A 27,409-nucleotide genomic window follows, 5' to 3' on the forward strand; every position below is an offset into this window, starting at 1 on the left:
TGAACCAATGTCAGGATTTGAGTGGCCCTCAGTTGGGGACTGTGGACGTGTCTGCAGCTGCTCCACCCTGAGCGTTCTCCCCAGGGCCGGCGCCTGCTCACGGGCCATTTAGTGATTCACTACAGGAGAGCTGTCGCCAACTCCCCTGCCCTCATGAATTCACATGAGGCTGGTGGTGTGTCAGACTCTGTTTAAGCAACGCGGACTGTAGTGCTCAGACAGACGTCAGTCCGAGGACTTTGCCTCTGCACTCCACGAAAATCTCACTGACAAGTCCGAGAGCTGAATCCATTACTCCAGACTGATATTGTGTGCAGTTTATCCATAGGCTACACGAATCAGCGATTCGATATTGCTAAATTGTTACTGGTGTCTTGGTGGACTTAATGACTGAACTGAGTTCATTTAGTTAAAGCAGTTCCAATTTAAATGATGGGGAAGAAAACCCTTAGCTCTGTGCAAGAAAGGAATCCAAATTCATCCATCCATCTATTAGCTATACCACTTATCCTTAAAGGGTCGCGGGGGGAGACTGGACTCAATTGCTCCATATTCAGCCAGGTCATGAAGTTTCCATGAAATTACATTTTCTGGGGTGTTAAGATTCCTCTACGCTGTAAGAAAACACTACCTGTGGAAAGAGAGTTGGACACTGAAAAGACTTTGGGAGATAACCACCACCTCAGAATACTGAAGTAACGTTTAAGCATGAGAATGCATTATATGAACACCATGAGGAAAAATTGCTGATGAATGAAGCAAGGTGTACAAATAAATGGAACACATTGGTAAAATATGTTTTTTGTCAGGGATCTGATAGATGCTGAATGTAGTGATGTGGTATTTTTCACATGTTGTCCAACAGGTTAATAGGTTTATTCTGCTTCTTTCATCTAAATCTTCTGAGAAGGGCGCGCGCGTGTGTGCGTGTGTATGTGTGTGTGTGTGCGTGCGTGCGTGCGTGCGTGCGTGCGTGTGTGTGTGTCTGAAGAGGAATTAAGCCACATTTCAGCTAAGCACATCACCAGGATGAGAGCAACTCCTGACATATTTTTCCAGAGGATATCCACTTGATTGGCTCATTAGCCTTCAAGCTGTTCTCTTCCCCTCCTAACTTGGACACTTGCCTGCCCTGCCAATCTGTCGGGCTGCTTTCTGCTTATGTATCTTTACTTTCATATAGAAGTTGAAAGAATGCAGGCGGGGAAAAAAAAACTCCACTACCTCTGGTGAATTTGTGGCAGAGCCTTGTTCAGTGGGAAAATGATCAAAGCAGATGATGAAGTGATGTGCAGAGAGACAGTAGGTCTGGAGACATTTGATGAACCAACATAAACTGATCCACTCAACCATTAGGAGAACATTTTGTAGTGTGTATGTGGAGTTGGTGAAAATGTTCTTTTTTTTGCGTTTTCTGGCACTCAACAAAGAGTATCAGAACGTGTGTCTCGCCACAATCTTTTAGATCCAATAAAGTCACAGTTGATGATGTGCATATTCAGGAAAGGAATACTGTACTGCTTCATTTTAGTTTGAACGAGTTTGAGAGAAACATCTTCCTCGAGCAGCAGCGAAATCAACGTTTACATTCTTGAACTGAGCTTCGCTCTTGCACATGAATTATAAAAGAAGCAACATGCAGACTTTCACATTAAGCTTCATTTGTCATATTTAAAGATTCCACTTATGAAACATTTCTTTGTGTATGCTTTGTGTTTTTACTTTTAATATATAACATTGGCTTACAGACAGTTCGGCACCACACACGGCTGACGTTAAGTGTTTGACCTCATGCTTTGTGAGAGTGGCATTCGTAGAAACAAACAGTTTTCATTTCCAAAAATCAAATGTTTTGGGAATTTCCTCCAGAGGTGTCGTCCTCCGTGATGTTCTACAGTAAGGTTTGTTTTGTTTAGTTACCAAGCAGAATGATGCATATCAATCCTATTCCATAAATATTTCATAATGTTTTTATTATAAACCATTAACAATATAATTGATATTATATTGATCAGTTGTATATTTGTTATTATTTCACTAATTGTGTAAATCCAGTAAAAATGATTCAACAGAACTAATTTCAAGCACAACTGCCCGTCTATGGTGTCCAGTCTATATCTGGACCGTTTGATAAACACTCTTTTTGTTGACACCCAAAGGAAAACAGCTGACTGACTGATCTGGTCGAGATCATAAGACGGTTATCGGAGTTATCGGTCATTTGATTAGAAAGTATGGGCCTAATTTATCTGGATGTGCACAAAGTGGGTCATCTTGTGAATTACAGATGAAGGAAGTGAAGAACATCATGTCTGCCTAAAGTCCCCATGTGGTCGCAGGGAGATGAGGAAGGGGAGGGGGGTTGTGGGTTTTTTTTGCATGTAGACAGATCAACATCTCGCCGGCCTTCTCGAGTCTCCAGGCGAACAGCTGAGGCCGGCCTCGCTTCTGGAGCGCCGCCTCCGCCTGCCTCGCCCTTCCCCGCTGCCCTCTTGATGTGATTCGTGTTCTATCTCAAATTTGCAGCGCACCTCATTGAAGGCCGGCAGAAACTTGTCACCTTGGAGTTGCACTGCTCTAAATGCAATCCCATTCGTGCTTTTGAAGAGAATTTAGATTTAAAGATAGATTTAAAGATTTGTTTTAATTAATCTGGGGAAGATTTCATTTGGAGTTTCATCGATGTCTGTCCAACTTTTTCCTTGACTGGACAGTAAACAACAAAAAATATGTGAAGAAATGAACGTGGGGTTAATGTGGCAAAAGTCGACTGCAATTTTTTAATTTAATTTCTCTCATATGCTTTGTTAATTATACTATTTACTTGAGTCATTTTCTCTTCTATAGAAAAGGACTTCTTTTTCCAACCAGTGGAGTCGCCCTCTGCTGGTCATTCCAGAGAATAACAGCTTCATCTTTTTTTTTAAAACAGTCAATGCTCATTCTGTCCAGAACATGAAGGAAGACAAAGGGGAAAATCTGTTCAGTATCACTTTTTTTCAGCACATTGGCATCAGACTGACATTTGTAGGCTTTGAAGCTGCCTGCAAAGTTCACCATATGTTCACACGGGAAGCAGACATCCACATATTCCTACTTGCACATAAGCGTGCACAAGCACGTGCACAGACACACATACACAAACATGCATGAGGGCGAGGGCAGATAAATCTGGTTGACTTTCTGAGAAGTGTCTGTGGCCTGAGACATGCATCAGGGGCATCCAGTCTGGGTTTCCAGCAGTGCTGAAGGTCCCAACGGACGGCCAGCTGCTCCATCACACTCCTCCCTTGAGGCCATGCTCATTTAGCTCCGCTGAGATGTTCTCCAAGCAGCCACACGGGGAGCTAACGTCGCTCTTATCAGTGGTCTCACCTCTCACTGACCGGCTCTGCCCTGACTTCAAAATGAAGTCACTAGATATTAGTGAAATCCTTTAAAAAAAAAAAGAAAAGATGCAGACGAGAAATGAGAGGGATTTGACATGCGACCAAGATCCACTGGCTGTCAGTCACGTTGCACGTGTCAGCTCAGTGACCCGCCTTCGACTCAAACATCTGTTTAAAGTCTAGTCCAAAGACACCCAACGCATCCGTCTTTATTGTGAATAAATGTGTAAAATGATTCACAAAATAGGAAAGAATGGTGCAGCAGGTTCTGAAGATTTAACTCACTGTATACCTAACCTACGTGGGATTATTTTAATTTTTAATTTTTAGACTCTTGATATTGTGACGACCCCTCCCTCTCCCTCTCTGCCTGCCCACGTGTGGGACGTCCTAAAGGCATGAAGGACTGTCCGTTCGTCGGCCTCACTCTCCCTCAGCCTGGCCTGCTGCACCCTCCTCCACCCCCTTCCACCACCTGTAACATCAGGTTGTATGCTTATGCATTTGAGTTAAAGGAATGACAGTTGCTGTAGTCTCAGAATGTATTGTCCTGTGACATTGTGTTAGGGAAACTAAAAAAAAAAGATACATATCAGACTGGAAGATACTAAATATTAGAACAGACCACGGTTGAAACCCTCCTTTGACTGAGCTCCTGGTCAGTTTTGGATTTTGTTTTGTGTAGATCTCAAGGGTTCTAACTTTAAAGCTGTCTATAATATTCTTATCTACCCTTGCCACTACCAAATGAGAAGCACAGGCGGACCACAGGCGGATTTGTATGATTTAATTGTGCACATGATTCTGGCACGTTGTAGCGTTCGACACATGACTTCCCCGTACGTAAGCAGGATAACAAGTAAGACATAAGTAACTTTTTCCTCCATGATAGGAAGTGATCCGACATTTAGGGACACGCCCCTTGGAGAGTGGTTTGTAAAGGTCAAACCACTGCGGCACCAGTGGCGGCCCGTCTGCGTGAGTGTCACATTACACCAAATGAACGGCATAATGCTGAGCTCTCTTGTTCAGCACGGTGCTAAAAGGTTACGTCAAATGAACAGTTTAACACCAAAGTCATTTATCTCAACAATCACAAAGGTTGCAGCGGCTTCATGTGGGACTGTTGCATATTATTAGCATGTGCAGGGGATGCCTGGCATTGTGTACAATTACAAAGGAGCAATTAGCATTTATATAGGTTCCAAATGTGGCGGGGGGAACATGAATAAGATAACTACAGTAGCGGTAAAGGCTGAGGTTTGATTGCCGCTGACGTGTGTGACTTAATGAGAGCATTCCGTTATTCCCAACTTTGCTATTATGCCACCAATTTACCTGTGGGTGAACATGACGTCTGAATGGTTTAGGATGAGAATGAGAAAGAATTTAAACTTTAACAGATTTTCATTTCTTATTCATGAAAGAAATTCAGTTTACAGTTACAGCGGTCCGTAGCCTCGGCTCCATTTTCTCCAGCAGGACCTATAGATGAATGGGGGGGGGGGGGGGGGGATAAATGCCAGTCCATTTCCCTTACCTGCATTTTCCTGGAAAGGCGCAGACAATTATCAGTCATCTCCTGATGGGAGGTTGTCTGGGCCTCTCATGTGGCTGATAAGGGAGGAGGCAAATAAACTGGGAGAGAGAAACGTGTAATGTCATTCGTCCGACTGGCATATTGTGAAAGGTCCCAGGATGAGTGTCATCAAAACAAGTCAACAAAGTCTTATTCTGTCACCTCCACCCTTCCCAGACCAGACACACACACAGTCGGTGCCGAGGCTGTTTGATCTATAAAAGGTCCACAGAGTGGAAGAAATTAACTGGGGTTGAAGGTGCAGGAATGATACTGACACTCTGTCATAGGTCATCTGGGCTTCACATAGGACCGCCGACTCAATAGGTGTTCATTCAAAGGGAGGGAAATCAGAGGGGGCCGGAGCGAACTGGATTTGGACGACCGTCCGTGGTTCATCTGCAGTGGCTGAGCTGAGTCAGGTCTCCTCCGAGTCCACCCAAACTTTCGGATTCAAGAAAAATAGTTGAGGCCCGTTGCTACAAAAATCTGAGCGTTAACCGGTCCGTCTGTGCTGTCATTCAAAGTGACATCCTGTGGACCGGTGAGCTGCACCTGGAGTTTAAATGAATGATGTCACTCTGCATCACATGTGAAATGAACAGCAGAGCTGTCGCTATAGGTTTTTGAAATGCCGAGGTCCAAGTCAAGTCCCCTTAACGCATCATTTGCTGCTGTCCCAGTCCAGCTCCACCAACAGACTGAAAAACTCTTTCGCCCCCCTGGCCATCAGACTGTACAGCAGCTCCTAGTAAAGGCAGGGAGGACAATAGAAAAGGATTATTATTATTTCAACCTTCATTTGCACATTTTCCCGTTTTGCACTGTAGTGATAAGCTAGTTTTTATTTATAGTTAGTTTAATATTTAATTTAATTTTGTATTTTTATTTTATGTAGGATTGATGTATGTTTAATGTATGTATGTTTGTAAATGCTGCTGGATGCCGGAATTTCCCTCGGGATAAGTAAAGTATCTACTACTACTACTACTACTACTTTGGATAGGTGGATTTTTAAATTTTTTTTACGTCACACAAAGCTAGGTCAGTTTTTCGCCGGTTTCTGTTTTTTTTGGCCAAGCTATGCTTCACATTTACTGTGATAAGAGCAGTGTGATATTAATCTTCTCATCTAGCACACTGTAAAATACACACTCTGTTTGAATGTTTCCTTTATTTATTGGGACGATATAAACTCCTCCAGTGTTGCTAAAACCACACAGTTTTGAGAAAAAATTTTACTGAGGACATGATCTCAGGATCCTCATTATTAACTATAGCTGTGATAATAAGGAAAAAAAAAGCAATGCATAACCCTAACCCTTACTAAACTAAATACCTTACCCCAACCCCTTACCCTCATATAATCCTAATCCTAATTCTAACTCACACTGCCGCTGAAACCAAGTCTTGAACCTGTTCTCTTGTCCATCTGGAGGACCTGCCAAGATGTCCTCACAATGTTGAAAGTGTACACACACACAGACACACACACACACACACAGACACACACACACACACACACACACAGACACACACACACACACACACACACACACACACACACACACACACACACACACACACACACACACACACACACACACACACACACACACACACACACACACACACACACACACACACACACACACACACACACACACACACACACACACACACACACACACACACACACACACACACACACACACACACACACACACACACACACACACCATACACAAATTCTTGGATGGTGATAGCGAGGATGAATCTTCCAGGTTACTTGATCTATGAAGTCAAGATAAGTGTCATTTCATGGCAACTCGCCCACAATTGAGAACTTCTCTTGGTTCATGTCATGGATTTGATCAAATAAAAAATTCATGTGAAAACTTCTATTAAACTTTGCAAATATCCTATTGCTCCACAACCAGCACTTTTTTGTTTGTTATAACTTAAAGTTTGAGCTAATCTGAGTTTAATACCAGGATTTTTATCATTCTTTGTATCATTCTTTCCTTCCTTCCTTCACAGATTTAAAAAAAAAGAAGAAAATCTATGACATTCACTGAGAGCTCCTGTGCTGGGTCAATTGCTATGGAATCACCATAAACCATACATTTATGTTGCTATTCTTTCTTTGAACATTTCCCCATGCACCTTCTGTGTGTTTTTGTATATATTTTTCTACTGTCTGTCAGATTTGCTTTTCTTTTGGTACAACGTTCACTACTCAAAATAAAAGGGCAGGGAGGAGACAGTGAAATACACGGTTATTGAATTTGTGAGATTAAACATAATTTAATATAAAAGAAGTTATGATTTGGACGGAAGAATCCAAATGAGATTATTTTTGACTGCTGAACATTTCCCGTCTCTCCCAGTGTATGAAATGTAAATACTGAGACTCATTCCTCTGTTACCAACATGAACTCTGCTGGAGACCATTTCCTTCTCAACAACCTATTGTGTTTGTTTTGGGTCTAACACATGCATAAAGACGAGCACTTGCAGTCGGCTCCTGGGGGCGGGGGGGTTGTGCAATTCCCCGGGGGAGTCCTATCGATGGTCTGCTGCTTTTTAGCTCACGGAGCGTACCCTCCAGCCGAGCCTCAAGAGTAATCAATGTAGGACCTTTCACTAAGTCATTACTCAAAACTCTTGGAAAACGTGCAGAGCTGTGGGGAGGATGGCAGGGGGGATGGCAGGGGGATGGCAGGGGGATAGCAAGGGGGATGGCAGGGGGATGGCAGGGGGTCTGTGAGGGCTGGCCGGAACTGTCCGTCTGCCTAATTGTGATTTCACAAAGAAAGAATGAATTAGTGTGGCCGCTGTTCGACAGTCGTGTGACAAAGACGGGCAAACATCTTCCCCTGGATGGCCTTCAATATTTGCATCCTATTAAATCATAATCCGAATTTAATAGAACATCAAGTTTGCCTTTTTGATGCTAACGTGGATTTTGACCTGGAGGGACACTATAAAAAAATTACAGTTTTTGACAGCAGGTGCTACCGTCTTTGAGGATGGTTTGTTTTGTTCAAGTCGGTTAGATATATTAAAGAATGAGCCCCCCCAATAAAAAGATCAAAACTGGCCTTGCATAAGTCATCACACGATACCTTCTAACTTCCTAACCATGTCTGTTTCGAGTCCAAACCCTTCTGAAGACTTTCACATCACAACTGTTATACACATATTTTGAAGTTTTCACGACACTCTAAGGTAATAGAGGAGTGTGTTTTAATTTTAACAGTATTGTTAGTGGGATCAATTTAAATTTTTAACTTGTGTTGTGCAGACAAACAGGAAAACAAGTATATGACAGCACAGACGTTGTCTGACTGACGTGTTGCTCTTCTTCGCTGACATTCCCAGTCTCTCCCAGTCTCTCCCCCACATTCTTTGCATTCATATGATAATGTCGTTTGTGAACACATGAACCCTTCATGAGGACATGATTTCCACTCCCCATTATAATAAAGGCGTGATCTGCTGATACAACCGCAGGTCAATGCAAAAGCCACAAGGCTTTGGGCCCATATCCCCCAAAATTAGATCGACTAATAATCACATAATCAAGTGCAACATTGTGAAAAGACGTTCAGAGTGATGAGGTGAATTAATCATTCACCTTATTGTTGTATAATGGTTATTATACGTTGCATTACCCCCGACTCTCCTGATCACTGTCACACACATAGTACAGGGGTAATGTAATTTTCGTCTTGAGCTCATTTTTGTGAACTTTTGTGAACAAGCCATGATGTGCATTTGATGTTAAAATGCTCGGCGTAGAGCCGCCAACTATATCAACATGTGAGACACACTCCTTGCTCCGGTGCCACATGCAGTCTGCAGGTCTGCTGAGGCAGATGTTCAAAGTGGCCATGAAATCTCAAATGCCTGATGCGGATGGTATTGGAATTTTTTTTTTTCCCCCAGTGAGGCTGAAATGTTTGTTTGTGTGGTAGTTACTGCGTAGAACCTTTGAAATCATGGCACACTAAATCCCTATTTATGTTTTTTAAGTCGACTTCTGATAACCAAACCGGTCTGCGAGGGAACTTAAAGTGCACCATCAGCCTCTTGTATTCACAAATCTTAAAAAGCTGTGTGCGCGCGGGCGCGTGTGTGTAGTCATAACATTTCAGTTCAAATCCCCGTATAAGACTATATACATCAGTGTGTCCAACCGTGAACTTAGAGAGCTTTAGAAAAACAATTTACTGCCAAGTCTCCAAACTGTTTTCTGTTTTTCACTCCATCATCAGGTAGACGAGTGGAGTGAAGCACCCATGTCTAAACTCACCTAGGATAAGTCCCAGGATGTTATCGCAAACACACACACACACACGCACACACACACAAACACACGCACGCACACAAACACACACACAAACACACAGAAAAACACGCACACACCCACGCTCCAGTGCTGGAGGGCATTTTCTGCACTCGGCAGGTGATGGTGAATGTGAGCATGGGAAGTGAAATAAACAAGACCCTTGTTTCCTCCTGTCCACCGGGAGAGCAGAGCATTATCTCACCTTCATGCTCCAGACTCTTGTGTTGGTGAGAGGCCTTACAACAGGAAACCAGGGGAGCACGGAAGGGCAGGTGTGGGCTTATGAAATATGACATAAAGACTACTTTTTTATAGCCTCATATCAGTTTTATATTATATCATGTGAGGAATATTTCTGAGCCAAGGCTGCTTAAAGCGGCCGTTCGTCCTGCACTCCTCTGCACCTGTTCCAGCATGTCGCTGTGCAGTTCACAGTGATAAACTTAAATTCACAGTCACATTTGCCACCACAGGTTGTCCTTTTCAAATGGAGTCGGACAAAAGAAGGCTTCACCTTTTCCAAGCTGATTTGTTCTAAAACTAGAACTACAACGGATGCTGTTCTAAAAAACTAAAACCCGAGGTGACCAGAATGGGGAAATTTGCCACGTAACAATAACAAAAGGGGATAGTGAAAAAAAAAACATCAGTGAAAAAAAAAAGAAGTAATAAATAAGTAAACATGCAACTGTATATATAAAAACAGAAATAATATATACAGTGTAACAGAAAATATAGTGGGGAGGCAATACACAATATTCTATAAAAAAATTATATTGGGGTGGATGAATACTGTATCATTGGATGTTAAAACATATTAAATGTTTGACATTCACAAGTGACATTAATTATGTTATGTTTACGCGTCTATACGTGTCATCAAATTCCAGTTTTTCATGAATGGTTTGCTTAAAAAACTAGACATCTGTGCAGGGTCTCTCTGACTTTCAGCACTTACACACTGTAACAGAGAGCAGAGGGAAGGATCACTGATGCGTCCGTCCCTCAGCTGCCAGTGCTTCTCAGGGTTCTCCCCCCCGTGGGCTTTGAAATTTCCCTCCAATCCTGAGCTTTTGCGAAACAGCTGGAGCCGCCAATTCCACAGGTCACTGGCCTGATGTGATTCCGGCGATCACGTAATGTGGGATGAGGTGGGACTGTGTTGTCTGTCAACATCAGGTTGTGATGTCATGTTGTAACCTACACTATTGGGATTTCTTCGGTATTTGTTTAGTTTTCGTCTCTGACATTTAAATCGCTGGATTAATGCTCCATGCAAAAGTAGTAGTTTTCTCAGGTCTTGTACAAGTCGGTGCCACTGCAGAGCGAATGAAAACCACAGAGACTAAACTAAGTGGATCTGCTCCTTCGACTCTTTTTGGAGCAAAGTAAAAAGTTAGACCTGGCAATGGCACTTTTAAAAACCCCTGCCAAAGGAGAAGCAGTCATACGGGGGTCTGGACAGACAGCGCAGGCAATAAATCTTCATTTACGTGATGGTGACTGGTGTGAGAAGCTGGCTTCCACAAGAGGGAACTGGATCAAAGACTCAGGGCAGAGAGGAGGACGCAGCGGGATGGTGATTCCCCCTTTAGGAGAAGTTCTGTGTGGACTTGACCTTCAAGTTCTGACTGTAGGTAAACTTGAAAATTGGAACCTAAAATACAAATGACCATGATTGCCTTAAAGTGCGATCTGTGATTATTGAAATACAAGAGGAGGAAATCAGCTTAATGTCAGTCGCAGCTTTTCAGTACAACTTCAGCTCGTAGATGTCTCTTTCAACCTTTCGAGCTACTGATCATTTTCTCTCGGGGTCACAACCGATATGTGTCTAAAAGGTGACAGTGGTAAACGTTGTGACTTTTGGAAGACTGAAGTAAAACTTCAATCTTTGTGCGATTAATTGTTCCTTTTTTAAAGTTCATTAGCTTGTTGGTGAGTGGTGGCTGTTGTTATTGATTGAATTAGTCAGACAAGGCATTTTTTGACTAGTGAATCGTAGCTCCTGTGCAGCGGCGCCTCCAAGTTCATTAAAAGGCTTCATTTAACTGGTCCATGCTGGTGTTTGACATAAAACTCAAAGCTGCCGGTGCATTTTAGCTCTACAGGTAACAAGTGAGTGGTGGACACGTACTTCATTTTGATCACTCCACCAACTGGCCTGCTGTTTTGTCTCATTACGCACGGTGCACGAGTTTGTGCTCCAGAAAGGCAAAGCCAGCAGGCGTCAATGTGTGATTCTGGGAACGCGCCCCCAAAGAGCACGGACCTCACTTGACTGGGGTCAATCCCTAAAACAGCAGAGTGGGATCGATGGCCGCGACAAGCCGCCGGGTTCGGTCAGAGTGTGCGTCAAGCGCGCAACACTCAGCGGGCGCAATCGTTCCTTCGGCCGCGCGCGCGGAACAGGAGCGCACGCGGGAGAGGACGCGTGGCGTCCCCCACGAGGGCAGCGGCGATGTCGGAGCAGCCTATATAAGAGCCTCCAAGATGCCGCGGATCCGACATTCGCGCACTTGCTGCCGGCGCATGTCAAGACGCGCCTCTGCCGGCGACGCGCGGCCGCGGCTCCGCTCTCGCGCGCTCTCCAGGCTGTAGACGCACGCGTTCCAACGGCAGCCCGGGTCAGAGCCCCCGCGGGAGGACCCGTGTCCCGCCATGCGCCTCGGCCGACGCGGGTTTCCACACCAGAAGTCGACCAAGGCAGAGTCCCAGGGCGCAGAGGACGCTCCGCGGCGCGGCCAGCGTGTCTGACCGCAGACTGGCGAGCGCGCAGAGCCGCGAGTGACTCCGCGCGAAGTTGGTGGTATGAGAGCAGCAGACGCGACGGGGGTCTCTCTGGGTTCCGGGTCACCGAGCAAGTAGCCGCCTCCTCCGCGGGCCCGGACGATGGACACTCTGAGCCTGTCCGTGAACGCGGTGTCGTTCACCGTGGCGGCCGAGCTGCCCGCCACCGACGACCCGTTCAACGCGCCCATCAGGAACATCGCGCCGTGGAACTTCACCATCCTGGCGGTGCTCATGTTCGTGGTCACCTCGCTGTCGCTGAGCGAAAACTTCCTGGTGATGTTCGTCACTTTCAAGTTCAAGCAACTGCGACAGCCCCTGAACTACATCATAGTCAACTTGGCCATCGCTGACTTTCTCGTCTCCCTCACCGGCGGAGTAATAAGTTTCCTGACGAACTCCAGGGGCTATTTCTTCCTCGGGAAGTGGGCTTGCATCCTGGAGGGCTTTGCTGTCACTTTTTTTGGTAGGTTTACACGTTTTCCCCCCCAGCACTAATTGCATGGCTGCATAAATGCTACTTTCATAACTGCAGTTATTTTCAAAGCTGTGAGATGAACAGCATCCCCACATGGCAAAATGATCAGACCTCCATCAGCACTGACTTTAACATCTGTTTATAAATTAGGACATCTGGGAGGGAGGTGAAATATAAAAAGGACAAATCGGTGCCACTACAGCTATTGACAAAATTAAAAAATATGACTTGTTTATGCAACATAGTGAGACTTAAAGAACATACAGTTGAATACACAATGTAAAGTACAGTACAAATATCATATTAATCGCAGAGGAGTGCTTTTTTTTTTTAGTTTGAAAACTTTCTTGTTCACTAAGCTCTTGTATAGATTTTGTAAATCCCGCTGCACTCTGTAAAGCTCTTTCCTCACAATGCAGTTATGTCCATGTAATCTGTATTATGGAGCATTCGGCAAACTGAAATCGGAGCACGAGTGTTGGGGTGATGGAGTATCAGTGTGTGCAAAATGAAATCAATAAATCATTCGTTTATGAGGATTAAAAAGCCCCAACCGTGGGGGAAAAAAGTCACCTGTCTGTCTGAGGTCCTGTATCTGCATTTTCACCACTGTACCTGTAGGATCAGTGACAAAGCCCATTGTGAGTCTTTGAGGCAGAATTCAAATCCACAGTCACGGCGGATGTCAGCAGCAGTTCGGCACAGAACTGTCCCCTCACACTGTAGTGCATGACTTGCCATACGTTACCAGCACCGTGACCACCAATAACATTTCACAAAGTCAGTGGTTTGGTTTCACAGCTTCTACTGGAGCTCCAGCTAAAGACAGAATAAAGAGGTCCTGCTAAGTAGCCTCCAGTACATCAAGGAAGAGAACTTGCTTATGTCGGGCAAAAGGGCTCATTATTGGATTGGGTAACTTGGTTTGCACAATCCTATTTTGGCTTCTACAACTTACTGAGGAGTGACACGGGAAGTCACAGGGTGCCTTTATTACATCAGATTGCCAGATAGACCTTTAAACAACAAAATGTTAATGTTAATTTACTATCTGGAGAATATGATCAAATTACTTTAACTTGCAATAGTTGGTCACTTTCAATAACTTGTGGCGTTTGAATGAGGCAGCTTTGGTACCACATGGATTTTTTTCTCTCTCCCAGACGTGTTACGATGTGTATTATCTGAATACACATATTCCCAGGTTATAGACTTTACATACTCATGCTGGAGAAAGCCATCTTACGCCCCGCATGACAACCAGGAGCACATGAGAATTACTGTATTTCATGGATAGATTGCATGGTGGATCCTGGCGGTGCACTGAATTACCACCCGGACGAGCACCATGAATGATTTAAGAGGTGTACTAGTCAGGGCAAAGAGCAGCTGCAGCAAAAAAACACATATTTTGTTATTAGGAGGAGAAGCTGGTAAGAAACATTCTCATGCAATAAACGATCATTTAGGAAAGCCTCGCAGATCTATAATCAATAGGCCACTGTGGTGATGCTTGAGCGTTAAAAGCATCTTGTGGTGGAAAAGCTGCTCCAATTACCCTCAGTGATTGACAGCTGCTTTTGCAATAGTCTAATCTGTGCGTATGTGCGTCATGTTGGGGTGCCTGGGCGGTATGTGTGAGTAAATTAGAAATTGGTAAGCTCACCCTTCCCCACATCAGCTCAGGGCGACAATATTTCTTGTTTCTGTTTTTTTTAGTTTGTCTCGTCTGCAGAAGCTCAGGTTGATGGTCATATTTTAGTTCACTTTGGACAAAACAGCAGTATTGACGTCAATTGTATTCGCATGCCTCATGTTTAAATATGTGTGACATACATGAACATCGGGGTTTCCGCTCTCTAGTGAGCCTGAGAGTCAGGCGCTCGCAGCTCCTTGGCGTGAAAGTAATTAACTGGTCTGTGAAAGTGGCCTTTTTACCTTGATTAAAGTCCGCTTTTTGTGGCCAATTAGAAGGCAGTCACCTCGGATCATTAAATTGTTCCTAGGAACAGCGCTGCCACGTCAACCTCTGCGCTGAAGAGAATTGGGACATTATTTTCAAACATTAAGAGATGTGGTTGCACAGAAGGGGGAGATGTTAAGCAGGCGATCCCAGCTGGACACGTTCCAAAATTGGAGATAAGATAAGATATACCTTTATTGGACCCACAATGGGGAAATTAAAGTGAGGAGATTTCACTCGGTGCAGGAAAAGAGGAGTAAGGGATGCCCTTTAGGTTTACTACTTATTACAAACAAAAGATTTTCATAGGTAATACAAACTTATCCCAGGACTTGAAGGTGTGTGTTTCTCTCTAAGCCTCCTCACACTGACCTCCTGCTGTCCGCCTCAGGCATCGTAGCCCTGTGGTCACTGGCCGTTCTGTCCTTCGAGCGGTTTTTCGTGATCTGCCGGCCCCTGGGGAACATCCGACTGCAGGCCAGGCATGCGATCCTGGGTCTGCTGTTCGTCTGGACCTTCTCCTTCATCTGGACCTTCCCCCCAGTGCTGGGCTGGAACAGATACACCGTGAGCCGGATCGGGACCACCTGTGAACCTGACTGGTAGGAAAGACATTTTATTACATTTTTTCTTCTCTCTGTAACCCACAGAGATCGATGACTGTTTAAAGCATCACACGGAATTGCAAAAGTGATCTTAAAGGGTCAATCCACAGAACTCTCCAACTTTTTCTTTCTTGCTGCGGATGTTTTCTTGTCGCCAGTTCTTACAGCCCAAGCAATCGACCCAATTACAAACGGGTGACAGTGACGTTTGCAGGGAGATGGATCGCTGTGGAATTTTTTCAGTCGTCAGTTTTACCGCTGTGATCGGCACAAACTTAAATTCTATTCTCCTCCATTGTACTGAGGTGGCGGCACAGGTTTCCGAGCACAATATCTCAAAATCCAGGCACAATGAGTAAGTGAGAAAATAAGCTTTTGCCATTTGGGTGATGTGGCCCACATGCTGAAGACCGCAGTTTTTTCGGGGAAAAAATATGCGTTTATGAAAATGTCCGGAGCCACATGTGTTATCACATATAGACCCTCTGGAAAATTTCAGGAAAATGTCTGGACTTCATTGCACGTCTGAAAGCAGCGCTAGTTGTCCATTGCCGCTTTGATACCAGACTTAAACCCTCGCGTAACCCCTGTGGCTCAACTCAACCTTTAACCCAGAAAAGCATCACCACACACCTCGCACACAAAACACAGAGAGATCAGAGACGTTTGAGCCCGTGGCTCAGATCTATAATGCTGCTTTAGCTGTGTTAGCTCAAAGTGTGTCTCATGGAAAAAAAATTAAAGAAGCAGGTCAGCTATAACCTCGGCCCTCAGGGCGCCATCTGGGTAATGCTATTTAGCTGCTTTGATCAAAGTCGCGCAGATAGGGGTCGGAGTGTTGGCCTCAAGCCCTGCGAGGGAACATTACTCAGATGGAGCATACAGGGGGTGGGGAATGAAAGGTTGAGACAATACGATTATGAGATCCCCTCATGGAGATACTCCATGAGGGGATCTCATTGACCTGTTCCACCTCTGGATGCACACAAGTTCTGTCAGAAAAGATTTGGTTAACAGGTGTGTGAGGTCCACAGGCACAAGCTGATGCATTTGAAATGCCTCATTTGTGTGCGTCCTTTTATCACCGGGTACGTGCCAATATTCAGCGCGTGGACGGCTTCTGAAATCTTAAAAAGCGTACATTAAATGGACGGATTTTGTCAGTGGATTTTCAGTATGTGGCTCAATCCTTTGGTGAGGGGTTCGGACACGATCCACCGCCAGTGTACGGAGGATGATTTTAATTACCTTCTTTTGCCCAGCTATTCCGAAAGATGTGTAATACAAAAACACAGATGGAAATTACCGACGCCATTCCCTGGAGTTGCTAGGAATGTCTGTGTGTGAACAGCAGATCAGGAGCCATGTCCACTGCCCTTGTTAAAATATCTCTCTAATTTATGTATTTATTTTTGGGGGCATTTTGTAGTCAGTCACTTCATTGATCGCTGAAATTTTATTACCTGTCTGAGAAATGTTAAGATAAGATAATCTTGATAAGATAAGCTCATTGTACATGATTCCACAGAAAAGAAATTTAATAGATTTGTTGATTGGTCCATTTCACATTATTATACATAGTTGTCATCATTGTTTCTGTTTTTGTAGGTCACTTTAATCGCTTTTATCAGTTGAATAGTTGTCAACTAATATATATATTTTTTTGTTCTTAATGACAAAATGACTGCTGTTATGTGCAAGAAGTTTGTATAAAAGGTGTCAGTGACGAGTGGACTGGTCAGATCTGAGGGAAGGATGAATGCACATAAATACAGAGAGGTCCTTGAAGACAACCTGCTCCACAGTGCACGTGACCTGACGCATGAGATCACATGTGAGTTGTTAGGGTCACATGAGTCGCTTTATGAACGGGTGGGATCGCAAGACGGCATTGTAACACGTGGTGTTGTGGACCAACTCGCTAAGTGAGAGGTGAAGTGGCGTGATATGAAATGAAATACAATACTGTCTGAAGCCACAGTAAAGAGCCAGAGTGGTGGCTGATGTGAGATTTCCACGCATCATTGAGCTTGTTCATCTGAAATAAAAATGAAACCTGTCTTGCGTGTTGGATTCAAACGTTTTACAATTTGGTATCCCCTGGTGATAGTTTAACAAAAAGACCTGACAACCCCAGTGTTGTTTTGACTTTAGCTGTGGAGCAGCACTGAGCTCCCCGGTGTAAATGAGCAGATTCACTCTGACAGTCATGAGCAGGGGCGCACCAGCTGGTGGTGGGAAGACTTCTTCTTTAAACTCATTATGTTTTTTGGAATTGTTTTGACAGATTTGGCAGGACAGGTTCATGTTATCCACCTCATCAAACATGGCAGTTTGGCTGGCGACCTCTTGGAGATTATTTAAAATGCCCAACACAGACAAGAAGAGGCTCATGAAAGGGGCAGTAAGCGATTTTGGAGAAAGCTTGTTCTGGATTTTTTTTTTGGCGCACACACTGGGGAAATCGAATGGTTTGTTTTGTCCAGTGTATCAAACATAGACTGTATATAAAAAAAAGGGTGCCGCCTCTTGGCCCGGAAAGTGAAGCCATTTTCTCGGAGGACCAGCACCTGAATGCTTTTCTTTAAATTTTAGTTTTAGTTTTTTTCAACTGCCTGAGCAAGTAAATAATTAAACAAATGAACCAATATTTCATCATGAATTACTATTTTACATATGTGACACATGATGGCAATATTTGAATAAGGAATGAGCATCTACAGCATCACAAATGTGTGCTCAGCCTCACTTCCCTGGTTCAACAAGGATTAAGGTGCATGCAAGCATGGCACGCACGCACACACACACACACGCACACGCACACACACACACACACACACACACACACACACACACACACACACACACACACACACACACACACACACACACACACACACACACACACACACACACACACACACACACACACACACACACACACACACACACACACACAAAACACTGTTCGCCTGGTACTTCCTTACAAATGAATCTGGGCTTTGGTTTATTTGACGGTGGACTGTATTATCGTGGAAATAACATAATTAGACTAAATTAGAGGCCTCTGGGCGCCTGATTGTGCCACAGATATTTGCCTCAGCTGTGAAATGTCCCTTTCAAATGGCGCTCAAATGAGGTGTAAAACTGCCATCTTTCTTTCCAGCCAGATAAAAGCCTCTGAATGTCAAAATGACATTTTGCCTTCAGCTCGTAGCCGAGAAAATAGGGAACTGTTAACCATTTTGTTCTTAAAGAGACACTCGAGTGTTCTCAGAAAACCGTTTGGTTTGGTCTTATGTGAACTTTTACGTGATACCGGGAGATTTCTGTTTAGTAAACCATTATATTTTGAAAACTGTATTGCAGTGGTAGATGAATGCATGTATAAAAGACCAAAAGAGTGATTGTCAACCTCTTTTTTTTGACTGTCTCTGCACAGGTATTCAACCAACATAGTGGATCACAGCTACATCATCACTTTCTTCACCACCTGTTTCATTTTCCCTCTCGGACTGATATTCTTTTGCTATGGAAAACTCCTCCGGAAGCTCAGGAAGGTCAGTCCTCATTTAACACACATGGACAGCAATTTCTGACCATTACATAAGGTGTGCTTTCAGATTTCACACAAATGCATTACCATCATTCTTTTCAGTTTTCAGAAAGATAAGACTTCGACGTCGGCAGCAGAGACTAGTAGGAAGAATGGAAGGAATCAGATTGAGTTGTGCGTGGAAGGAAGAGTTATTATCACAGAGGGACTGTGTTCTTCTTAAAGCAAACTGCTTGTCTTTTCAGTCTTTTGGATTTCAAATGATGTATAGCTGCAGCTGACAAATGATATAAAGAAAAAAACACGTGCATCTCCTGTAAGTTTACAGGTTTTTTTCATGATGTACACTCATTAACTTTATCAGTCCCCCTAATATCTGACAGTGTAGATAAAACTTTCATGGATGGTGAGATAAAAAAGTAAGTCTAAAGGCTGCACACTGGAGCCATTAAGTGCGACATAGGTTGACAAGTAGACTGTTTCATGGTGGTTGTAGTGAAGGCTGAAAATCCAAATTAACCAAAAAGGCAACTGCCCTCAACGGGAATCCAACTACACAGTTTTGGTGACCTGCTGTAGGCCCGTAGTTACCTCTGCCAGGGACGTTATGGTTTGACCCATGACTGTGCATTTGTTGGCAGGATCACACAAAAAGTACTCTTTGATGCAGATTATCAGCTTAATTCCTTCTTTTCCATTTTCATTTTCCAATTATAAGGTCCAAGACAGACATATTGGATTGTTTGGCCCTGGTGAAGGTCTGTGCTCTACTGAGAGCCATTGTAGTTAATTAGGGGGAAGGAGACGTGCACGAGGAGCTTCATCAGTAACAATTAAACTCTGCAGGAGCAGTTTTTAAAGGGGCCCTGAAGAGTTTGCCTCCTATTTTAGTAAATTAATTATTCATTAAAGTCAGTAAATGTATCGTCATCAAATAAGAGTTGTTGCGACCTGTTTAAACAACAGAAAGGAAATGGTTTTGCTGAAATGGAGCTTTTTGAGTCAAGGACGGGAAGCTGACTATTTCACCTGTTGGACACTATAGACTTCAGCCCTCATACTGTTATCACTCAACCACCACGGGCTGTCCATCACGGCAGTGGTGACTAGTTTGAGCTATTAATTGACACTGGGCTTCGATTATGAATATCAAATTTGATAAATTCTGACTACTCAAAGAGTTGGAAAGTGCTGAGTTGTACAGGGTTAGTCATCATTTTCTGCATCCTCCAGGTATCTCATGGTCGTCTGGCCACTGCCAGGAAGCCAGAGCGACAGGTGACCCGCATGGTGGTGGTCATGATTGTCGCTTTCATGGTGGGCTGGACGCCATACGCAGCCTTCTCCATACTGGTCACTGCTCATCCGACCATTGAACTCGATCCGAGGCTGGCTTCCATCCCCGCCTTCTTTTCCAAGACAGCCACCGTCTACAACCCAGTCATCTATGTCTTCATGAACAAACAGGTAACTCTTGACTTTAGAGCCCAGGGATTGTGTTTTTATTTCAGTTCAGATTAGAAGAGTCGATTTGGTCATTTCAGCCTTGTGCGCTCAGCGCAGTGCAGTGCCCAGCACCAAACTGGTGACAGCAGAGTAGATGGTCGGATACTCCTCTGCCACGTCTGAGACACATCACTGCATGTGTGCAACAGATGAAAGCTGCTGCAGAATACTAAGACGCCTTTTTTCCCCCAGTTGTTATGTTGGCTGTAAGTCTGTCTCTCAATAATTCATAGTGTATGAATAAGGCACAATTGTCCATGTGTGCCTCTATTATTAAAAAATACATTAGCCACCTATGGAATGCTCTTAAGAATTGCAAATGTGAAAGGGCCTGTGCTGACATTATTTTCATGTCATGTACCTTGTTTAATTTTCCATTATGCTGTCCAGCTCTCCTTCTCAGTGTAAGTGAAACTCACACGCTCTGGCTAATCGTTGTTGACTGTACAAATATAAAAAGCCCCATCCATATGCTTCTAGATTCCATTAGTCACTTTTGGTATTGTAACCACAGTGCAATTGTTTTGGCAGCTTCTCTGTAAAACAATCATACTTTATTCAGAATAACCGAATTGCCGTTCACATATGTAGAACACAGCCGGACATGGTCCGAGTCAGACGCGTTCACAAGAGCGGGGACATTTCCAGAACATTCACCCGCCCACTCGCTCGCCGCAAATCTTTCAGAGACTGGGCTCACGATGACATTTTCTGGCGATGTTACTAGACGGGCCGACAGGAAAAGATCAGGAAAATGTCCAGCCTTCAGTGCATGTCTGACACTTCTTCTGTGAGCTGACACTTGCTTCCCACGATGATTACAGAGTAATTTCATAATGATAATAATTTGTGCTGTGGCAGTTGTGTGAATGATGTACAGTATGTGTCACGATGCACTGAGTGATACTTGGGAAACAGTCGCTGTGTGCAAAAATAGAGCTCACTGTGTCCTCAAGCAAATCTCTGATGCCCTGCAGGATTCGCCTGCTCCTAGAAGACTTTAGTGCAGTTGTTGTATCTCTGGTAAACACAAGCATGCTGTGTCCAATTTACTGATGTCACATCAGTTTGTTTGAAGTTTTTTTTTACTTCCCGCTTTGGAGGCAGCATTGTGCAAAGTTGAAAAAAACTCTCCTGAAGTGCTTAACGGCCTTTTCATGTTCACATTTATCACTCAGCATTTGCACATTGCTCCATTGTCTGGGGCAAGTTTTCACTTTACATGTCAGGTTTTATTTCTCTCTATTCAGTCCTGCCAGTATAGTGAACATTGAAACTGCCAATGCCAGTTGTGGCGAACATAACTAAATGTAAGATTCTAAAATGATCTATTTTCAGAAAAGTCCACCTGCAGTGCATGTACAGAATATGTGCTTGGCACATTGCACAATATAAGAACCCACTTGCGGGAAAGCTGCATACAATCTGCAGTCCGTCTGACTGCCCCACTTTTAAGCTGCACTCGTTTTAAATGGGTCATCCAGTTTCTCCACTAAGACACCGGCCGGATGTTAACAAGGACACCTATCGGGCAGATTCTGATTCAAGCTGAGCTCCCGCTGCTTCGACTCGTCTCCTGCTTGTAGATCAGCTGACCGTCATACACCTTTCTCTCCCCGTCTGGCCCTCTTCAAACCTGGCATTAACACTTTCACTGTACTCTTGTGATCGGATTGCCCCAGACGGACGTTGACCCCAGGTCTGAACAGGGGCCTCTGAGTTACATAACAAAGTGAATAAGGGGGGGGGGGGGGGGGGGGGGGGATTGAGACTCAGGGGATTTCTATGATGCATGGCCACAGCTACTTGTAGAAGAACTTTTTGAGGTAGACAGCCCCCAGGGATTTCCTTGGTCAAAAGGTCGAAGATGACAGAACAGTCTAGAAATATCCAGTTATCACTTCTACTAGTATTCTTTAAAATCAATTTCACATGAGGCTACACATTGCCACAATGCTTGAGCAATAGGTGATGCAAAGCAGACACCTAAAAAAAAAATGTCGGATAGTGGTGTTTTTACAGAAATGGTTTGACATACAGTAACGGTCACTGTATGTCAAACCATTTCTGTAACTTTCCGACACAGATGACCCGGCATTCACACATACTTCCTACCAAGGATTGGTCGGCTGTGCAGAAAAGAAAAGGAGCCGGGAATTGTGATTCTCTCTCTAGCTCTCTTTTTCTCTCCATTTGTTACACACTACGTGTGAACGACCAAGCGCAACACTGTGAAAGTCTTGTTGGAGATTATCCTCATTATGAGGTGCTTTTAATCTGATTTCTGATGTGGTGTGACAACACGTCTTTAGAACTGGTTTGAAGAGTTCATATACCAACCGTTTAACTGTCCGTGCTGATCCTAATTTAGCTACGTGTCAGCAGTCTGTGTGAATAGGCAAGTTGTCTGATAATAAATTAGCATTAACAACTGTTGAAGGTCATACTGTATGTTCTTGTGTATTACAACTCATTACGCTTCCCCCCAAATAAGAACAAGTGCAGGTTTGAGGTACAGTATTCTTCTTGTGAAATTCCTTTTTTGTCTTTAGCCTTTGGCAGTGGCACCTGCAGCACAGAGATGTTTCATGCATCATCTATTTAGTTAGAGTTTCTATCCATGTAAAATAAAGGGTCAACCAATCAACTGACCATTATTTAATTTGGATATATGCATTCATACAGTACAGGATCTATCATGGTATTGCAGAGTTAATATCCAAACTGTTGTCACAGCCTTTTTGACTGCCTAGAAAAGCCTAAAACAGATTTTTAAAGAAACAGAAGGGTTTAGGAAAGTCTGGTACACGTACTAGATGTGAGGGGCTTGACAGCATATTTAAGGTGCCAGAGGGAACAAAGTCATAGGGTAGCCCTCTGCTTTTTTCATGCGGGTAATTGAGGAGTTAATGGCACACGTTGAGAAGGAGAACTGGCTTGGGGCAAGCGGATAGGAGGCTTGCGTGTTAAATTAGACAGGTCATTATGGGTCAGGAATCATGATTTCTCCCCGGGGCTTCACAGAGTGGGAACTTCAACACTGAAAAAGGTCAATTAGTGTGTTTAGATTAAAAGTAATGTGGAAAGCAATGATTTTGGGGCTATTAGTGATTATGTTCTTCCAAGAACAGCTATGGACAGGGCCTCATTGTCACTGCCATTGCGCAAGTGTGTGCGGGTTTGAGAGGACAATACAGACACAGTTGCATGTTGTGTCATATAGTTACTTATGGTGTATGATTTTTAGAAGTAGTCATTAGTATACTGTATTTTCCGGACTAACTGATTTCACCTAGGAGAGACAGGTTTTTTGCATAGGGACAAAAAATTGCCTAAGTTGATCAAGGGCCAGAGCGTATGCTTTTTGAGTAGCTAAATATAGATAATATTCCATGTACTTTAAAAATGATGCCTAAAATATTGCAATGGCAAATTTTAAACTCATGTCAAGCTAACTGCATTTAACTCACTTGTTTTCTGCCCAGTTCAGGAAATGCCTAATCCAGCTCTTCACCGGCATGGGGACCATCCCAGACGGCAACATGAACCAGACCTCCGAGCGACCCGGGATTACTGCAGAGAGTCAAACAGGAGAAATGTCAGCGATTGCAGCCCGCATCCCCCTGGGTGGCAGTGCATCACCCAGGTCTGACGATTCTCAAACCGACTGTGGCTCCTTTGCTCAGCTGCCCATCCCGGAGAACAAAGTGTGTCCGATGTAACAGTAGACCTCATCCCAGTAGGTGTTCTCTTACTGTCCTCGAGATCACCAGGGCCCATAATAACCTTCTGTAATCTAGATACTGTTTGGACTTTTACTGAACTTTGGGAGATGGAGGGCGCAAAACAGAGTAGGCTCTTGAAAGGGTTTTTACGGTGGATGCTGTAAAGGCAAAAGAAATTAAGGACAGACACGGAACATTAAAAATGTTTTGTGCGCTGACATGTTTCAGTAGTTTGTTCAATATTTGAAAAGGCACAACAGCGGGGACAAGAAGGAGTCTTGAAAATGCCCAGCTCTTCATCCACTAGATAGCTTGTTAATATTTGCTTGCTGGACTCCCCATTGTCCTGATATTAGAGAATATTTGGAATGTTCTCGTGACCATCACTACAAACCTGCTCGTGTGTCACATCAGAGGGCACTTGATTCAACTATATAGCATCAGCCTTCGTATACCCGTGGAAAAAAAAAGAGACTGCTAAAAATGCAAACCTTGACATCAGTTAGTATAGTGCTAGCCAGTTTGGGTTTTTTTTTCCCTTTTCAAAACACCACAATACATCCAGCCTTTCATCTCGTCCTCGCCTTCTCCTTTGAAGCCCTGTGATGGCGCCTGCAGAGAGAGCGTTGTTTTTCTATGCTGTTTCAGTACATTGGCAGCGCGTTCCTCATTCATCTCCGCTCGTCAAGATGACGGAGTGGTCTTCTGAATCTGGATACTTTCACCACACTTTAGCCCGCGTAGACTAGATTGGGTCAAAGCTTTCATCTTTAGCGAAGATGGGCATTGGGACTTCAGGATGCAGGTCTCCTAGTGTCTCTTTTGCAGATATAGGAGGCCGATGCAACATATTCATGAAGTTCCATCAGGGGATAAACAAACATGCACAGAACCGAGTGGCACACGTACACACACACTACACACAAAGATTGCAGTACACTGCCTGTATTAAAACAAGCGCTCTATAGGCACTGTGGAGACAAAGCACTAATAAATGTCTTGGCACAAGAGTAGCTCTACTGAGCAGCCGTGTGCAAAAATGAGTATTCCCATCATTGGCACAGGTTAACAGCAAAATTAAAGCTACACTGTCACGCGGTTGAACACTTCGGCGTTAGCTACTGTAGACGCAGCGGTGAGATGTAAAATGTCTTCTTCTTGACTTTGTGGTGCATGTTTGTTCACTATTACTGGATATTTGTCAAAACACTGTATTCTCTTGAACAGCGATTCACTGTGTTGAAAAAAGTAACACTGTGGTTTCCGTTTGCAATGAACTAAGTGTGTGTTCTAATCGTGTCTGGCACCATTTATCATCTTTGAGCATCGACGCATCCGCGTCCAACTAAATGTGATGCCTCGTAGTTAGCAAAACAGCACGAGACCACGGTAAAGAAAACTGGCAAGTTAGCTTCTATCTCACAGACATGTTTCCCAGAATTACAATTTAATATTGCTTTGTTTTTAACTATGGAAACTACAACTTTTTCACAACATTTTTGCAACTTAAACCTGCACTAATCATTGTTTTTCGTAATCGGTAAGGCTTCTGTGTTCTGTGAAAGAGGCGCTAATAGACGTAAAACCCAATTTTTTTTAATTTGTGAAAATGACGGCTTTGGCAGTAAAGAACGCACAAGGAGCAGCGTCTTAGACAGTGGAATATCGCTGTCAAATGTTGCAGCATCATTTACAGAGGACATAGTGTGCAGTGTCCGGATTGAGACGGAGTCAACTTTTGCAACTAGCCAGTCTGGTTATCTAACTAGCTAGCTTGCAAAGACACTTTGCAAGATCTAAATATTTTTTCTCAAAGGAGGTCATTTTCAGATTTACATATATTAAATGGCCTAAAACATAACTCTGAACAAAAGCTAATATTCTCGAGTTCTCTGTATGCGAGTGTAAGTTGACAACATTTGGCTAAAAGCTTAGAAATATGTGTGGTGGCAGTTCTTCCCCTCCGACATAAAAAGTGAACCAAAAATAAGAAGCTTTCATCTGTCATGCACCCTATTTTGTAGCATAGGTAATCCATCCGATGTGAAAATGTCCAAGCCATATCTCATATTTTTTAAAGCAGTGTATACAAAAATGTGTCCGAATTTGCTGTTACTGTTTGTAAAAGAAATATAATTGCTCTACTCCAGTATGGCCATGTTTTGTGTTTCCACATGATCAGTGTTACAGTCAACCTCTTCCAAGTTGTCTTGCAAATGGTCCTCAATCAAGAGGCTATCAGTTGATTGGCTGTTAAGTGTAAACACAACTTGTAAATGCATAATTTGCAAACACTCCCTAGAAGAAAAAAATATTTAAACCCGAGTGTTTTTCAGATATCTCTCTTGGCCCTGCTGAATAACGCAAAAATATGTATGAACTTTCTCTGGGATAATACATGCAACCAATCAATTGACATACAATGGTCAAACATCAATCTGACAACGAAGTATGGCTCGAATGGTTTGTAGCCTGACCTCTGCAGTAAGGCCAAATAAGAGTTTTGTTATAAATGTACCACGTAAGGTTTTACATGGGTAGCTCAGCTTTTTTTTTTTTACATTATATGATATGACTTATTGACTGAAAAGGTACATTAATGTGTGGACGTGAGCCCAGGCAAGGCACCCCAGTGAGCCAGGGGCTTCATTCAAAAATCATCATCAGAGGCAGCGACGCCACACGACCAGGAAAAAGAAAAGTTAATGTTGCGAGAGCCCCTTTACTGCATGACAGTCTTAGTTTTAGTGTGGGCCAAGGAGCCGGAGTATTTAGTAATACACTGGTTTATTTTAGCAAACAAAATGGAATTTTGTGAGGAGAAATGAGCTGCAGATATTGGCACAAGATGTTCAATATTACTTTGTTATATCGTTGCTTGAAATGTGTGTTGGTGTGTAGGGCCATGTCTTGATAGGAAATCTACAACCTCAGCTCTGCCTACCTTTGTAATGTCTATTCATCAATAGAACATCTGGTCAGTGACACCTGTCTTCAGTATCAGAAAGATGGCATTCAAACTTTCCCCAGCCTCCCCACCACTTGCACACATACATACACTCAGACCCGCTGGGTTGTAGATACAGTAGGTGTGAAGGGGCTTTTGGATACAGTGACTTCACCTTGAAGATCGGACAGGATATAAATCAAACAAACCTGCCAGTGTTACATTTTGGTGAAAAAAAGACTGCACTGCATGCTGATAAAAAGGGGGGGGGGGCACACACTTCTACCATGTATAGATGGGTTATGGCTCCTATCTCTCACTTCCCTACCCTGAATATCAAGCACCTCTGGTCGTCTGTTGTGTTGTACCTAGAAAGGCATGTCAAGACTTGTTATGCTGTATGTTTTTGTGTCATGAGTACTTCTGTCTTGACTTTGATTTACATGGGTGTATAGATCATAGATGCACGCTGGTTATAAAAAAATGTCTGTATTAAAATATATTTTTTGAAAAGCAA

The 27,409-nt window shown here is 43.5% G+C and overlaps 1 protein-coding gene and 1 long non-coding RNA gene across 8 annotated transcripts; one reads left to right on the forward strand and one right to left on the reverse strand.

Annotated features, from left to right (window-relative positions):
• Nucleotides 1-1,950: 1,950 nt before the first annotated feature.
• Nucleotides 1,951-24,493, reverse strand: LOC118283985. Of its 7 annotated transcripts, XR_007031630.1 has the most exons (6): nt 24,340-24,492; nt 23,691-23,793; nt 14,926-15,152; nt 14,529-14,619; nt 13,164-13,205; nt 4,548-5,716 (listed from the first exon to the last, which is right to left on the reverse strand). It is a non-coding gene; the product is annotated as an uncharacterized LOC118283985 (long non-coding RNA). The 7 variants fall into 7 exon arrangements; XR_004784733.2 differs by lacking the exons at nt 13,164-13,205; nt 14,529-14,619 and adding an exon at nt 1,983-3,434 and having other exon boundaries at nt 4,930-5,716; nt 24,340-24,493; XR_007031627.1 differs by lacking the exon at nt 14,529-14,619 and having other exon boundaries at nt 24,340-24,491.
• Nucleotides 11,546-27,409, forward strand: valopa (vertebrate ancient long opsin a). The gene is made up of 5 exons (XM_035606498.2): nt 11,546-12,578; nt 14,945-15,155; nt 18,601-18,718; nt 19,948-20,181; nt 23,706-27,409. The coding sequence occupies exons 1-5, from the start codon at nt 12,215-12,217 to the stop codon at nt 23,940-23,942; spliced, it is 1,164 nt and encodes a 387-aa protein (XP_035462391.1). The 5' UTR covers nt 11,546-12,214; the 3' UTR covers nt 23,943-27,409.

This window comes from Scophthalmus maximus, chromosome 10 (genome assembly GCF_022379125.1).
Source record: "Scophthalmus maximus strain ysfricsl-2021 chromosome 10, ASM2237912v1, whole genome shotgun sequence".
Classification (NCBI taxonomy): Eukaryota; Metazoa; Chordata; class Actinopteri; order Pleuronectiformes; family Scophthalmidae; genus Scophthalmus; species Scophthalmus maximus.

Bases quoted from the DNA above. Each gene is read 5' to 3' on its own strand.
- valopa (XM_035606498.2), top strand. From the start codon at position 12,215: ATGGACACTCTGAGCCTGTCCGTGAACGCGGTGTCGTTCACCGTGGCG. The intron at 15,156-18,600 runs GTAGGAAAGACA...GTCTCTGCACAG, and splicing joins ACCACCTGTGAACCTGACTG to GTATTCAACCAACATAGTGG. The intron at 20,182-23,705 runs GTAACTCTTGAC...TTTTCTGCCCAG, and splicing joins ATGTCTTCATGAACAAACAG to TTCAGGAAATGCCTAATCCA.